This window comes from Mus caroli, chromosome 11 (genome assembly GCF_900094665.2).
Source record: "Mus caroli chromosome 11, CAROLI_EIJ_v1.1, whole genome shotgun sequence".
Lineage (NCBI taxonomy): Eukaryota > Metazoa > Chordata > Mammalia > Rodentia > Muridae > Mus > Mus caroli.
In genome coordinates, this window is record NC_034580.1 from 10,926,799 (window position 1) to 10,943,404 (window position 16,606).

The 16,606-nt window shown below is 37.6% G+C and overlaps 1 protein-coding gene across 1 annotated transcript; it reads left to right on the forward strand.

Annotated features, from left to right (window-relative positions):
• The first annotated feature begins 6,002 nt into the window (after nucleotides 1–6,002).
• Pom121l12 (POM121 transmembrane nucleoporin like 12) lies at nucleotides 6,003–7,067 on the forward strand. The gene has a single exon (XM_021178112.1). The coding sequence runs from the start codon at nucleotides 6,049–6,051 to the stop codon at nucleotides 6,883–6,885; it is 837 nt and encodes a 278-aa protein (XP_021033771.1). The 5' UTR covers nucleotides 6,003–6,048; the 3' UTR covers nucleotides 6,886–7,067.
• Nucleotides 7,068–16,606: the final 9,539 nt, after the last annotated feature.

Sequence of the window (16,606 nt, forward strand, 5' to 3'; positions counted from 1 at the left end):
TCCAACAGAGAACTACTAAATTTGATCATCAACTTCAGCAAAGTGGCTGGATAGAAAATTAACGCAAACAAATCAGTGGCCTGCCTCCACTCAAAGGATAAACAGGCTGAGAAAGACATTAGGGAAGTGATACCTCTCGTAAGAGTCACAAATAATAACAATAACAAAATGCTTTGGTATGACTCTAGCAAAGCAAGTGAAAGATCTGTATGACAAGCACTTCAAGTATCTGAAGTAAGAAATTGAAGAAGATCTCAGAATTAGAAAGATCTCCCATGATCACGGTTTGGTATGTTTAATATATTAAAAAGGGCTATCTTGCCAAAAGCAATCTACAGATTCAATGTGATTCCCATTAAAATTCCAACTCAATTCTTCATAGACTTAGAAAGAGCAATTTGCAAATTTATCTAGAATAAAAAAACCCAGGATAGTGAAAACTGTTCTCAACAATAAATGAACTTCTGGAGAAATCACCATCTCTTACCTCAAGTTGTATTATAGAGCAAAACTGTAATACTGTAGTGATAAAAACTGTATGTTATTGGTGCAGAGACAGGCAGGTAGATAAATGGAATAGAAATTTAGACCCAGAAATGAACCCACATACCGATGACCACTTGATCTTTAACAAAAGAGCTAAAACTATGGAGTAGAAAAAAAAAAACCCTGCATTTTCAACAAATGTGGCTGGTTCAACTGGCAATCAGCATGTACAAGAATGCACGCCAATCCATTCTTATTTCCTTGTATAAAGCTCAAGTCCAAGTAGATCAAGGGCCTCCACATAAAACAAGATATACTGAAACAAGTAGAAGAGAAATTGGGGAAATACATGGGCATAGGGGAAAATTTCCCTAACAGGACACCAATGGATTATGCTCTAAGATCAAAAGTAGACAAATGGGACTTCATAAAATTGCAAAGCTTCTGTAAGGCAAAGTACACTGTCAATAAGACAAAACAGCAACCAGCAGATTGGCAAAAGATCGTTACCAATTCTACATCTGATAGAGGGTTAATATGCAAAATATACAAAGAACTCACAAAGTTAGATTCCAGAGAACCAAATAACCCTATTAAAGTGGGCTACAGAGCTAATCAAAGAATTCTCAACTGAGGAATATTGAATGGCCAAGAAGCACCTTAAAGAATGTTTAACATTTTTTCTCATTTCTTGTCTAGGTTGCTATTGGGGTGTCACCTACATTGATGGTGGGTCTTCACACTTGAAAGGAACTGATTGTGAAAATCTTTCATATCAGTGTCCAACAGATAGTTTTTGATCCCAGGTGTAGTTAAATTAATTTTAAAGTCAATCAAAGGAAACTAATTGATTCCTTATTAGATTTATGACTTGATCCACAGGAGGGTATTTAATGGTTGTTTTCTTTAAGTGTGTGTATGTGTGTGTGTGTCTGGGTTTGTGTGTGTGTGCCTGTGTGTCTGTGCATAAGCACTCATGTATTTACCCCAAGTTCTCTAAATTAAAACATTACAGTCATTCCTGTACATAAATGCTTATTGTAATACTATGTAAAATAGCCAGGTTATGAAATTAACCTAAATGTCTAATAACAGAGAAGTGTAGAAACAATCTTCTATTTTTCCATGCTTCTCCAACCTCTCAAAAATTTTGTGTTAATCTCAAGAAAATTAATGCTGTGGAGATAATCATATCAAATAATAAAGCTAGTCTCAGAAGGAATTAATATATGATTTCCTTACATGTGTCTCCTCAATTTTTTATAAATACATAAAATCAAGTATGTGCCCATGAGAGAAAAGTAGAAACGAAACTGTTCTGGAGATGAAAGAGTATTAGTATGAAGAAGAAAAGTGAGAAACCCAAAGAGAGAGTTAGATGTGGGTATGATATGCTCAACACACTCTAAGTATGTGTATGGACACCTCTTTAGGGAATAGCATATAACGAACAATGAATAAACACATTAGAATTTTTAAGTGAATACACATACACACACACACACACACATTACACACACACACATACACACATGGGGGTGGAGAGAGAGAGAGAGAGACAGAGAAGACATAAAATGAAAAAGGAACACACAGCCTAACTAAACAAAAACGACTGTGAATCTGTTTTGCTTAAACAAAGAAATGCTAGTGAAAATAAAGCACATGAGGTTTTCCACATCATGCATTCAGTGCACACAGACAGGCTCTGCTGAAATGCACTAAATACAGACAAGAATCAAAAGCCAGGTAATTAGCAGGATGAGGACAATGAGTAGATACCTGAACTTTCACACTCTGCTGAAGAGACTTAAATATTCCTGCCAGTTTGGAAAACATTTTGGCCGTTTCTGCCATCTTTCAATGTACCATTACCAAATGGCCCCAAAATTTTGTTTTTTAGAAACTTGAAAATGTTTGATTAAAACATGTTTAACTATGAATGTTTAAAGCTGTGTTATTCATAATATAAATGCACAGATAAATTAAATATCCATGTACTGATAAAGGGATACTTGATATGTATATATAAATAGATGTAGATATATAGATAGATATAGATATGTGTGTGTGATATTCCATATATATATATGTATATATATATGCTGTTCCTGTCATGAAATAATTCTAGTGTGTACATGTGTGTATATGTGTGTGTGTATGTGTGTGTGTGTGTGTATACATGTGTGATATATCACAAATATACACATACATACACATAGGAATTTATTTCATGTCAGGAACATTATAGGCATAAATGATTCAATCAGAACAATGTAAAAGAAGCCAGTCAGGAAGGACCACATGTTGTACAACTCCACAAAAAGGGTGTCCTTGAATGTGTAGTCTGTGGAGATACAACATAGATTAGTAGTTGTTGATGGCTGACAGAAGTTTAGGTAGAAGTTGGTAATAGATTCAGGTACATCTTTCTTTGTTAAGTGATGGCATCATTGAAACATACTGTTGTAATGGGTGATCCTCTCTGGGAAGATAACAAAAGCTAATGAATCTTGAATTGCAAATGGCCAAGTTGTGTGCTATTTCGATTATATATTGAGATGTTTTTAAACATTTACTTAAGAATACTCTCAAGGTAAAATTGAAGAGAAGTAATGAAAATTATAAGCAAAATTTGTCCCTAAGCTCTCGAACAAAGATTCACCTTGACAAAATGAGAGAACACAAACACTTATCTGCTCAGATAGTATAGAGTACAGAACAACAAATACATATGTAATATTGCTTAGGGAATGAGGAATTTAGACAAGAAATGGGACATTATGTAAAGATAATGTTTCCGTGAGAAGAATTGTAACAAGTGATGTATTCATACTGTATTTTCTTATCAAAATGTTATTTGCTTTTATTTTATTTTATTATTTTGGTTTGAGAACTTCATGGCTAAATACAATATTTTCTGATCATACACTTGTATTCTGTTTACTTCCGTTATACTATTTCCTATCAAAGATTTACTAATCAAATTTCATAATCTGTTTTATTTAAGACCCCAGGTTTGTTTAGTGCTGCCTATATGTGCGTAAGTACTGAGTCTTTTGCAGTAGCATGAGTGGCAACTCAAGGAATACCTTGAAGAAAACTGACTCCCTCTCATCAAAGAGACATTCATTGCCAAGGACTATACAACTCGGTTATGACTTTATCTCTTCCACATTCAGGGGTTTTATTTGACTTGGTCTTTTGCAGGTTGTGTGAATGTACTCTATTTGTGCTCTATTTACAGTATATACTTTAGTATTTAGACAATGTTCTAGTTTGATTTCTGCTCTTTGATTTATCATTTTATTAAAGACAACTTAGAACTTGTGGGGGGTATATTTATTCTTTACTACAGGCAATATTATTTCATTGAGGGAAGTCAGGTCAGGATCTCAAACACAAAGGGACATGGCTTGCTATCTCAGTTGCTAGCTCATATTTAACTAATTTTTTTTTTACTCGAAAAGTCCTTTATTGTACAATGTCATCTGTTTCTGGGGGTGGGGGAGAGAGGGCAAAAGGACTAACAGGTACACAGAGAAATAGATAAATATGCCAAGCTTTTTCTTTGTTTCCTTTTTTGAAAAAAAATCAGGCATTTATAAACAAGAAAGCATACATTAATTACATAAAAATAGTTCTCAAGTAGCAGAGTAAGCCGTCGTATTGTTGTTAAGCAGCAGCATAGGACTGGAGGGCACAGGTGGAGGTGGGGGGAGTTGTTGGGCAGTTATGAAGGTTGAGGTGTTTGTTTGTTTGTTTCCTTTAATTGATGAGTTTCTCTTCAGATCGCATAAATCTTTCACTTTAGCTAACTTTTTTTATCCAAACTTGGATCATCAGCAAAATTGTGCTTCACACTATGGGACTGATCTTCCTATATCAATCAACAATGAAGAAAACCATTCATTGATTTACGCACAGACCAATCAAATAAAGTCAATTACTTAAGACCCACTCCTTGGGTTTCAAGTTGGCAGTTAATTCTAACTGGGACAGGCACAATAACACCATATTCATTTTGTTTATTAGAGTTGGCTATAGGAAATTGAAATTATATCATCGAGGAGAATAAAGTACATCTATAAAGAAATCTGTACCCAAAGGCATTACCTTTTCACTACATTGATTGATTCCTGAGAAGATTACCAAGCTTCTAAATTCTTGACATTATAAAGAATTGTATGATTGACAAGAATGTTATAATCTAGAATTATTTTTTGCTTTCAAAGCTGTATTCTGTAGATTGTTACTTAAGGACCTTAGAGAAATGAAAGTTAACTAGTCAGTGAGGGGAAATTTTCATTTGTCAGTACTGTTGTCTTCTCTATGAGCTTCTGACAATGCTGTCAGAACTCTTGAGAGAGCTATTCCAGGGTCCCATGAGGAATTCCTGAATTCCTTTGAGGGCACACTCCTAGTGTACCAAGGATCTCTTGCTATGACGAATGGGGGGTGTGGTGCAAACTTGGTCTCCAAACTATAAAATATATACTTTCAGTACAAAACAGAGAATAAGACATAGAGAAAGAAGGAGAGAAAAATGGAGAAAATGGAAGAAGACAGAGAGGGAGAGCAAAACAGTGGTCAAAAATAAGAACAGCTATATATGAAGCCTTGGAAGGTAATATTACAGGAGTCTACATGAAATGAACATCAGTAGTAAAACATAAACTATGGACTACCATCACAATTTCCATAGATGATAAATAGTGAACCTTGACAACTATTGTGCAAGAACAGAAATGCACCACACTTACTGAAATAGAAGCTAGTTATTGTTTCTTAAGAACATTCAAATGAACAGTGCTCATTTTTCCTATAGTGAAAGAAAATACACTTGGGTGAGAAGCCTGTATGAAATTTCTGTGAATTCCAAAAATTATTATACCTTCTCTCTCAAAATGGCAAGGAAAAAAATTAGAATGAGGTTGCTGGTCAGGTGTTACATGGCGCATAATGGAAAAAAAATACCGTAGACTCTTAAAAAGACAAAGCAGGGATTACCATGACTCCCCAAGACTAGTTTGTTATCACAAACCACTGTATATTGAGTTCCCGAAGCAGGATTATCCCTAATAGACATGGTGGCACCTGGTGTAAGTGATGAGCCAATGCCTTTATCCTTGCACTGGAATGAATTAGGGTATAAAGAGAAATGAAGTGTATTCCACAAAAGGAATGGTTGTTATAATCACAATACTAAAGGAAAAGAAGCAGATACATAAGGCTGTTCCACACAGAATACTGTTCCTATTGAAGGTCACAAAAGAATTCCAGAGAGCCTCAGTACTATGGAGCAAAAATATGTAGGAACGAATTTCTGGATGACAGGATACATGTATTCATAAACATGTAAGATTTGTAGAGATTATAACGGTCAGGTACAAGTAAGAATGAATAACATATGCATATCATCTTAAGGAGAGGCCCATGGGAACTGTGTTCCTCATGTCTTGAAGCATCAGGATATGTTTGGGTTCCCAGAATTCTCTCTCAGGCTCGTGCTCACAGCCAACGGTCCTGCCTGCGGCAGGTCCTTGGTTCCCGGAAGCTGTGAACATGGGCAGCTCCCTGGGCTCACCCCAGAGATCGCTGTCTGCCCCCAGGCACCGAAGGTCTAGGCCTTGGCCTGAGTGGGTTCAGCACAGTCATGGACCCAAGGTTCCTGCTCACCTCCACACGCCCCAGAGAGTGGTGGGAACCTGGAGGCGCTCTGCCATCAGACATCCCACAGGCGTCACTCTGGGCCTGGATCTCTCCAGTGCCTGGGACACCTATATGAAACGATGGCTTTGGAGTGTTCGGAACCCTGGGTGGACCTGCAGCCCGGTGACAGTCAAGATTGCCCCTCCTGAGGGAAGAGGTAGTCCTCTGGCTTCTCTAGAACAGGGAGCACACATTGCAGAGCATCCTGAGGAGCTTCCAGACCCTTGTGCCAAGGAGACAGTGCTGAGAGCTCTCAGCCAGTGCAAGAAGGGGACTAGACGATTTGATGAACCTCTGTGGTTTGAAGTCCCAGAGGTGAAAAATAGAAGACAAAACCCAGAACCCAAGCGTTCTTCAGCCTTTAAACCCTGGATAAAAAATGGAGTGGCTGTTTCTTTTGTTCCCAAGCCTGGGCCTCTGAACCAAAGCATCGACTACATGAGCTTCAATGTCTTTAAGAAGAAAACTGACCCCCAGCCCTGTATCCACACAGACATGCATGCTGTGTTAGAGCCCCACATAGAAAGCTCTAACAAGACCCAGGCCTCCTGTGACCCCTGTCTACCCCCGGGTCCCAAGACTGGAGCCTGCAGCGTCTCCTTGGCAGGTGGGGATTTCCATTCTTGTCTGAGCTCTGTCATCCCCTTTGGAGACTCCAGTAGACTTTCACCCCCTGGCCACACATACTAGCCCAGTTTGGGTTGCAATACTTGCTTCAGCTCCCTATGACCTGGACTTTGAAGCCCAAGTCATCTCTCATGCCTATCAGAATATTCTGCCTCTAAGCCCAAATCAACATCTTGGAATTTATTGTTGCTTCTCATTTGCCCAGTTTGTATCGTGAAACACTTACTTATTAAAACAGTATTATCAATGAGAAGTGATTTTCATGAAAAAAATTTCCAGCAGGACAATAGCTAATCCCAGACTTCTTTATTTATTTGAGATCTCAATCATTAGCTCAGTTTAGGTAGAGAGTAGTGAGAGAGAACTGAATCTTGAATCATAGTGAAAAGTGTGGGTTCTAATCTAAGAAACAAGCATTCAATAAAACATCTAGGATCTGGTTCCTAGATTTAGAAAGATGATTCTTGGTGCATAGTGGGTTACTTGGCAGCAGAAACTGATGTAGTAGCAACAGAATTTGGACTGAGTGTGTCATTCAAGATCTGAGAATTTCTGGGTTGAATGGAGAACCATGCAAGGTCATACATGTGTCCAGGAGCAGATGAGTTGCTGCTGGTGCACTCTCTGATATCACTGGGAACGTGAAGGATTGGGTAATTTTTGTTTTATTTTTCATGACACTGAAGTAGATTCTGTGCCGCTTACTGACATAGAAAGATACCAGCAGGAGAAAACATATTTGAAGAAACAGGCTTTTCAGTCATGTTTCTGAGAGTGATGATCTTCTTGATCTGGTAGATTTTCCAATTGTGCAACTGAATAAATGAGCCTAGAACTCTTAGTCTACAGCCAGGTAATTACTCCAGGATCCATGACCATATAAATTCATGTATAACAAAGAATTAAAGCCAAATACTCTTGAGAGAACAACGGTGTAATGTGTACAGGGAAGGGATGAGGCAAGGAGTCTGAGGTGCTCTAACATTCTGAAACCAAAAGAAGGAAAGGAAGAAAAGCCTGTGAAATACAGTCACTGGGGTGGAAGGGGATTGAGTAGCAGTGGGCACTGAAGAACATCCCAGAATTCATTTCTAAATCAATTGTGAAAAATGTTTCATGCAAATAGGCCAGTGTCCTCAGCACCAGGACAAAATTCTTACACAATTCTCATTCTCTAGGCCTTCCCATGAAAAAGGATATCCACTTCATTGTACTGGTTCAGCTCATCTGGAGACACACACAGAAACAAGACTTCAGAAAATACTCTGAATGTTACTTTGCCCAATTAGGATTAGATTTTCTAAAGGAATAATGTTAACTTTGATCATGGAATCAAAGCTGGGCGATAAAAAAAAATCTTAACAAATATTGTCAAAAAGACAAAAATTAAGTGTTAGGATTTAGAGAAAAAGGAAGCTCTTGAACACTGCAGGTGGAAAAGGAAAATTAATAGATTAATTTTTCTAAACTACAGAAGTCCATAAAGAATTATCAACAGACCCACATAATCCCACAGTAGGTACATATCTAAAGAAGTAATATCATTACATGGAAGAAATTGAGCAATCTCATCTTCATTTTAGCATTATTCATATACACAAAAAGATGCAGATCCAACCTCAGCATCCACTGGTGTATGAAGACTATGTAGTGTATATACAAAATAGGACACTACTCACGTTCAAAAGTGGAAGAAATTCTGTCACTTGCAAAAATATAGATAAAGGAGGCTTATGTCAGGTAACTCATATGCAGAAAAAATGTCACTCATGTATGTAGTGGCTAAATTCATGTAGTCATGGAAGTATAAATCATAATGAAACCATAGTAGCACCAGAAACTTGGTAATGTTAGGGAATGTGTGGCAAAGATACGAAGTTGGATAAAGGGCATTCAATGAAACTAATGTGCACTGTGATAAAATTTAAGAGTTGGTTATGCTATGTGTTAGATCGTTACCAAACTATTGTAAGGATATTAGAGAATGCATTCACTGACTTAGCCATTTCACAATGCATCACATTTCAATATATATCTTTTGGGAAAATACAGGTACATGCAGTTTTTAAATGTAAAATGTGTACAAATAGTATGAAATATTGGACAAAAATTCTGGGCAGGGGCTTACCTTAAAAGTCATATGCATTATGTCCCTGATAAGGAAAGAATGATGCCAAGGTTGTGCATCAACTCAGATTGTCAGTGAGAGAAGAGCTGTAGCACACTGTGGCACTAGTAATTAGAATCAGCATAGATCATTTAGCATTATCACTTCAACATAATGTAAAGACCTTTCTGTTGTTTTGAGTTGTTTTTGAAAGAGCAAATAATTGTAGTCATAACTTGCTAGAGCAATGAAATATTCACTAAAGTGTCTAAACCACAAAGGTCACAGTATGCCAAGGGGATGACACAGCTGTGCTCCAAAGTAAGGACATGCATTTCAAAGTTACAGGGGAGTGAGACCTGTGGGGAATTTTCTAGCAATATATGAGTTTCAGTGGCATTGTGTTACATTCACAGGGCACTGGGCAGAGGGAAATAACCTGATTGCCTTCACAGCCTGGATGGAAGTCTTCACTCCATTATATATACAGTGTTTCAGGGCATGTTAGTCAAATTAAAGGTCAGCTGGATGGTTTATCTAGATTCAGTAATAAATGTTATGCAAAATACTTCATGTTGGAGATGCTTTAAGATCTAAGCAAGATAGCTACTGAAAGAATAAACTGAAGGAGGGTAGTATCTAGCCATTTAACACAATATGGCTATAGTTGTGATGAAAAGGTATGGATTCAGTCACCACAGATTAACAATTACAATTATGCCTATACTGAGCATGAGCAGATATTTTTCATTTTCCCTAGATATATAGACTAATAATGATTTGATGTTAAAATTAACACTGTGTGATTGTTAATATTGCCTGTCAATCAGCAGGACCTAGAATCACCTAAGGGACAAAATTGTGGGCATGTGTGTGAGGAAAACCAGACAGTGGGTTAAATGAGGTTGGAAGGCTCAATACAAGTGGTACCATTGCAAGACTTGGGGTTCTAGACTAAATAAAAAAGATTAGCTGTGCATCAGTCCTGGACCTCCTTTGCTCGCTAAAAGTGCATACAAAGTGATCAGTGACGTCACAATCCAGTTGCCTTTATTTCTCTGACAAACAAACCCTTTAGTTGCATTTGTCAGGTGTTTTTCACAATGTAAAAGAATTTCCTAGTTTTAATTCTCACCATTTAAGTGTTGGGCAGGCTATTGTTTTGTTTTGTTTTCTGTAGGCAGCAATAGAATGGGTGATAATATGGGCCTGTAAGTAGATCACCTTCTTCATTCATGAGGAGTTAAAGGTCTGCCTAACATTATGGTGCATTTGTATTCCTGTCCTTCCACAACTTCTGTAGCCTGGGTCTTCATAACAAGCTTAATGCCTCTTGTCAGGAAAGCTAGTGATAGCATGCTTAATGAGCTATAAAAAGAATATCCTGGATTTCTCAAATGAAATAAACCACAGGACTAAGTAGTATATATATTTTCTTTTCAAAGAATAGTCAAAAAGGAAGAAGTAGATAATTAAGTCAGAATAGATCCATAGGCCACAAACATGGAGTTGTAGATTTTAAAAAGGGGCTGGGGATTAAGCATAGGAGAGTACATATCAAAAATAATAACACAAGAACACACACCCACAAAAGTGAATAGAAGTCCACTGCTCCCCTTAGTATAAAGTTAACTAGCTATGATTGTGATAGGAATTGTGCTTTGTAAGGCTAATTGTTTGTCTCTGGGGAGTGTAGGTGGATAGTCATTTGGCCATGCAGCATGTACTTAGTATGTAAAAGGTTCTCAGTTCAATCCTTAGCATATACCAAAATGTCAAGTTAATGTTCAACATCCTTAATCATCAGGGAAATGCAAATCAAAACAATCCTGAGATTCCACTTCATACCAGTCAGAATGGCTAAGATCAAAAATTCAGGTGACAGCAGATGCTGGGGAGGATGTGGAGGAAGAGGAACACCCCTCCATTGTTGGTGGGATTGCAAGCTTGTACAACCACTCTGGATATCAGTCTTGCAAATTGGATATAGTACAACCAGAGGATCCCGCAATACCTCTCCTGGGCATATATCCAGAAGATATTCCAACTGGTAATAAGGACACATGTTTCATTATGTTCATAGCAGCCTTATGTATAATAGCAGAAGCTGGAAAGAACCCAGATGCCCCTCAACAGAGGAATGGGTACAGAAAATGTGGTGCATTTACACAATGGAATACTACCAGCTATTAAAAAGAATGAATTTATGAAATTCCTAGGCAAATGGATGGACATGGAGGGTATCATCCTTAGTGAGGTAACCCAATCACAAAAGATCTCACATGGTATGTACTCACTGATAAGTGGATATTAGCCCAGAAACTTAGAATACCCAAAATCAAGTTGCAAAACACATGAAACTCAAGAAGAATGAAGACTAAAGTGTGGTCACTTTGCCCCTTCTTAGAATTGGGAACAAGCTGGGCGTGGTGGCACACGCCTTTAATTCCAGCACTTGGGAGGCAGAGGCAGGTGGATTTCTGAGTTCAAGTTCAGCCTGGTCTACAAAGTGAGTTCCAGGACAGCCAGGCTATACAGAGAAACCCTGTCTCAAGAAAACAAGACAAAAATAAAACAAAAACAAACAAACAAACAAACTAAAAAACAGAATTGGGAACAAAACACCCATGGAAGGAGTTACAGAGACAAAGTTTGGAACTGAGATGAAAGGATGGACCATCTAGAGACTGCCACACCCGGGGATCCATCCCATAATCAGCCTCCAAACACAGACATCATTGCATATGCCAACAAGATTTTGCTGAAAGGACCCTGATATAGCTCTCTCTTGTGAGGCAATGCCAGTGCCTGGCAAAGACAGAAGTGGATGCTCACAGTCAGCTATTGGATGGAACACAGGGCTCCCAATAGAGGAGCTAGAGAAAGTACCCAAGAAGCTAAAGGGGTCTGCAACTCTATTGATGGAACAACAATATGAACTAACCAGTACCCCCAGAGCTTGTGTCTCTCGCTGCATATGTAGCAGAAGATGGCCTAGTTGGCCATCATTGAGAATGGAGGCCCCTTGGTCTTGCAAACTTTATATACCTCAGTACAGGGGAACACTAGGGTCAAGAAGTGGGAGTGGGAGGGTAGGGGAGTGGAGGGGGAGGGTATGAGGGACTTTTGGGATAGCATTTGAAATGTAAAATAAGAAAATACCTAATTAAAAAACAACAACAAAACCAAAAAAACAACAAAAAAAAAAAAGAAAAAAAAAGAATAATTTGTTTAATCCCACAAATGTGTTACTTCCACTTTGAAAACAAACCTGGTCATTACTGCAGGACTTTCCATATATGCTCCTCTTACTTAGATCTCACTGCTGACAGGTTCAGGACAGAAGGACTTGTACCAAAGTGGACTTTGTTCTTCTAATGAGGTGTCGTGAGAATTTCAACCTATATCCTCTCATATAATCCTGAAGTCAGTCAGGTAGAAACTGTTGTCTGAATGTTCATGTTTCTAGGTACCCGACTCATTCCCTCATGACAAAGCAGCATGAAAATCACAGAAAATCTTGACTGCACAAGAAAACACAAATCAAAGAAGCACCACCCCCTCCAAAATGTACAAAAATTCCAGTTTCTGTTTGAATATTATGTTTTCACTCATGTGAAAATTTTCACCACTAGCTGCATCTGTGTATTCAAGAAATTTTGGATACAGAAAAGCAAAACAAATTTTTAATATTTCTTCCCTACTCACAAAGATTTTCTGATTTCACAGTCTCTTGTGGTTTTCTGTATAACATTTTCCTGTGGTTGCATGTTTTTCTTTGTACTTCCAAACAGCCCTTTAGTAAATGGAGTTACATTACATAAATAAAGATAAGAATTCAATTTACCCTAAAACTTTCTTTCAACAGAAAGGATAGAAGCAGTGCTTTATTCTGCATAAATCTAGAGAATTGAAATTAAAGGAAGGTATTTCCAATAGCAACATTCTTAGCAAACTGTGAAAAGGAAAGAAATAGGTGATACCACTTCAACTCAGAGATAGAGACAAACCATAGAGCAGAATTGACATTCTAGTGATGGGGAGATTGTTTTGGTGGCACCACACTTACTATGGAAGCATGAGGGCGTGAGTTCTGACCATCTGTACCCAAATAGACTTCATGCACAGCCTCACACATCCACCTATAATCACAAAATTGGAAAGGAAAAGAAAGACCCCTAAAGCCTTCTGGTCAGCAAGTCTCACTAAATGGAGAGGTTCAAGTTCACTGAGAGACTCTATCCCAAACAGTAGGCAGAGGATAATTGAGAAAAACATTTAAAGACCATTTTGGCCTACATACCATATCTACCACAAATATACATATATACATAGAAGAACTCACATGCAAAATGACATATTTACAAATGCAAAGAAATTGTTGAAATATCTAGATTCTATGTTAACTGAAAAATTAAAACATGGTAAAAGAAAAATAAATGTTATTAATAGATGATAGAAAAATAAATTTACTGTGTTAAATATTAATATAGGAGACCTGCTGTAGTTCTTCATGCTCAGCCTGAAAAATGCTAGTTTAACTCTAAATTGTTTAACTTAGTAATAAGAAGGTTATACTATGCTGAATTTAGTTAAAAAACATTTATAATTAAAATTTTGTTTTTATTTTAAAACTGAGAAATGGATGAATGTACACAGCCAACATTCCAGCCTTGTTCTAATGTCTGAGTTCAAAGTTTCCTCCTAGATTCAATGAAAGTATTAATATGAGCCATAGTAAAATATTTTTACATTATATTAAGATATTATGAATAGAATAAACACTCCCATCTCTAAAAAGAGAGATTGGGGCCAAAGCAAAACTGAAATCAATAAATACGATACTCTATATCTACATGTGGCATTCTAAAAATGTTCTGGCATAAACATGCACTCCAAAGAACATGGGTAGCCAGAACCCAGGTCATGACATTTACAGACACAAGGCCTCTTTCCTGGGTAAGCTCTATTCACTGCATGCAGCTTTCTTCAGCAGATATTTCACAATTCTATTCTCTCACTCCCTAGAGTTGTCTGTGTATTGTATTGTTTTATTTTGTTTTTGGATTTTTGAGGCAGGGTTTCTCTGGGTAGCCCTGGCTGTCCTGGAACTCGCTCTGTAGACCAGGCTGGCCTTGAACTCAGAAATATGCCTGCCTCTGCCTCCCAAGTACTAGGATTAAAGGCAAGTACCACCACTGCCTGGATTTTCTGTGTATTTTAACCCCACACTCAAATAGTCATGTATGACAGTCCCATGAATGGGCTTTAGGGGTCCCGACCCTGTCATGTATTCCCAGGCCTTTCTGGCTTTCCTTTGGAATGTGAGTGGAAGTCTCTACAGTTTCATATTTCTTATATTTTGCTTTTCTGTAAACTGTAAAATGAAGTTCATGTAGCAGATGCCTAGGTCTGCTTCAAAATTAGGCAGTGGTTGTCCCTCGTTGGACCAGGGCTGCAGTAGTCTCTGAATATCTCAATCACAGTGAATGAAGTGAAACATTTCTAACCTTTCAACCTGTTACTTCAACAGCAAACATTCCTTTTCTGTTCCAAGCTCTTCAACTATTGCTCCTCTGATTTTGTATCCAAATTTTCAATATAAGGTTGGATAAACATAGAGTAATAAACATATTGCAACTTGAATATTATATGGCTTCTTATTGTCGCTACAACATTAAGTAGTCAATCATCTTTAAATCCACATTTCTTCAAAATCCCAGCACAGGGACAAATTGCAGACAAGCTCTTTGCCACATGTAATGGTATTTGGTTCAACTCCAAGTAGAGATTTGGCTTCCATCTATTATCTCTCTAGCATCAAACATATGCTTTATCTGCTCCCAGCTCCCACTAGAATCCATTATTCTATCACTTCTTATCACTCTCTAGAATTTCTTTGGAATTGGTCTTAATTTTTTTCCAATTTTCCCCTCCAACCCATTTTCAAATGCTTAAAGACCCTATGGGAAGCTTTACTTATGACAATAGCCCCACTTTTCTGGTATCAATCTACATTGATTTTGTCACTACAACAGAAGTGAGTAACAACAACATAACAGTATGAATGCTTTCTTTGTTTCATAGTTTCAGTACATGATCATCTGCTATGGGTTGTTTGTTTGGTTTTTTGTTTGTGTGTTTGTTTTACCCTGGTACATTAGTTCATCATGGTGAGTAAATAATGAGGAACAGAGCTGTTATCTTTTGGAAGCCATAAAGTAAGATATAGGTACCCAAGGACACCTGTTCAATGCCCAGTTTGCTCAGGTAAAGTCCTATCTCCTAACATGCATAGAATGTCTCAAAGTATTACTACTAGTAGGGGACCAAGCCTTCATTTTGTAATGGAGTTTATGCAAATTGAAAGAAGCTGCCTGCCTTTTCCCAAAGGCTACATGGTGAATGGCCTAGTCTGTGATAGAACTCCAGGGAAAGGCAAACCTATGGAGATACAGGAATTTTACCATTTGGTTAGAACGTGTTGGAAGAAATAAGAGCACACTGCAAAGTATCAGCAGAAATATACTGAGGCAATGAAAAAAATTATCCTTAATTATATCTACAAATGGTAATCCCTTTATAATAGGTAGTGGATGTGTATATTTAAAAGAATTTTGTGGCTCATTGAGCTGAACACTGTGTGACATTACTCTATCTTTTCTGTCCTTTCCCAGATAAATCTTTACACCACAAGGAAAAGCTCCACCATGGAGTCTTGTCCTAGGGCTGAATGTGCTGTGTGACAAGGCCTCTTCATCACCATCACATCCTGAACAAACTCTACATCTTAGGTGCAGGGTCCTGCTTTTGTGATTCTGTCAGATGGACAAATCTAGCAAACATACCTCAAAAGACTCCTCCTCTGCTCAGTTGATTCAGCTTTACTTTTGCCACTCTATGGGATAAGGACCTACTGTCCTGCTCCTAGTTTCAGGGAAAAGTCTGATATTCTTGGAACATGTATGCTCAAGTATGTGAATCAGCATCAACAGCATCACTATGGCAGAACTCAGCATAGGCACACTAGGGAATTTATCCTGAATTATTGAAGACTCCAAGAAAACAAAAATGGAGGTCAGAAAAGAGGTCTCACTTAGTAGGTATCAGCATGGGTAGAATGTTCTATGTCCTCAAAAGCTGGTAATTATAACCCCATAATTCATTCCTTTTTTTTCTCCAATGTGAAGAAATGAAAATGTATAGTAGTAATATAGAAGCAATGATGAACATCATAAGCTATCACAGAAATACAACTAAAACTACATTGAAGTTCTTTTTTACAACTGTCATAGTGATAGTTATTAAGAAGGCTTGGTCGGTAAAGATTCCCCTACCTAACTTGATAATCTAATTCTGATCCCCCAAATCCACAATTTAGAGGGAGATAACTGATTTTATGAAGTTGACCTATTACACACATACACACACACACAAACACATACACACACACAGACAATACACATCACATACACTCACAAATTTGCATGCACACATAAACACACAAACATACCCTCTAAATAAAATAAATATTAACACTAAATAAATATTAAAAATTACAAGAGTTGGTGCAAGAGAGATGGCTCAGGAGGAAAGAACACTTGCTTCCCTTCCAGAAAACCTGAGTTTAAGTCAATGCCACCTTGGTTTCTTCTTACGATTTTTTTTTCTTTTTTT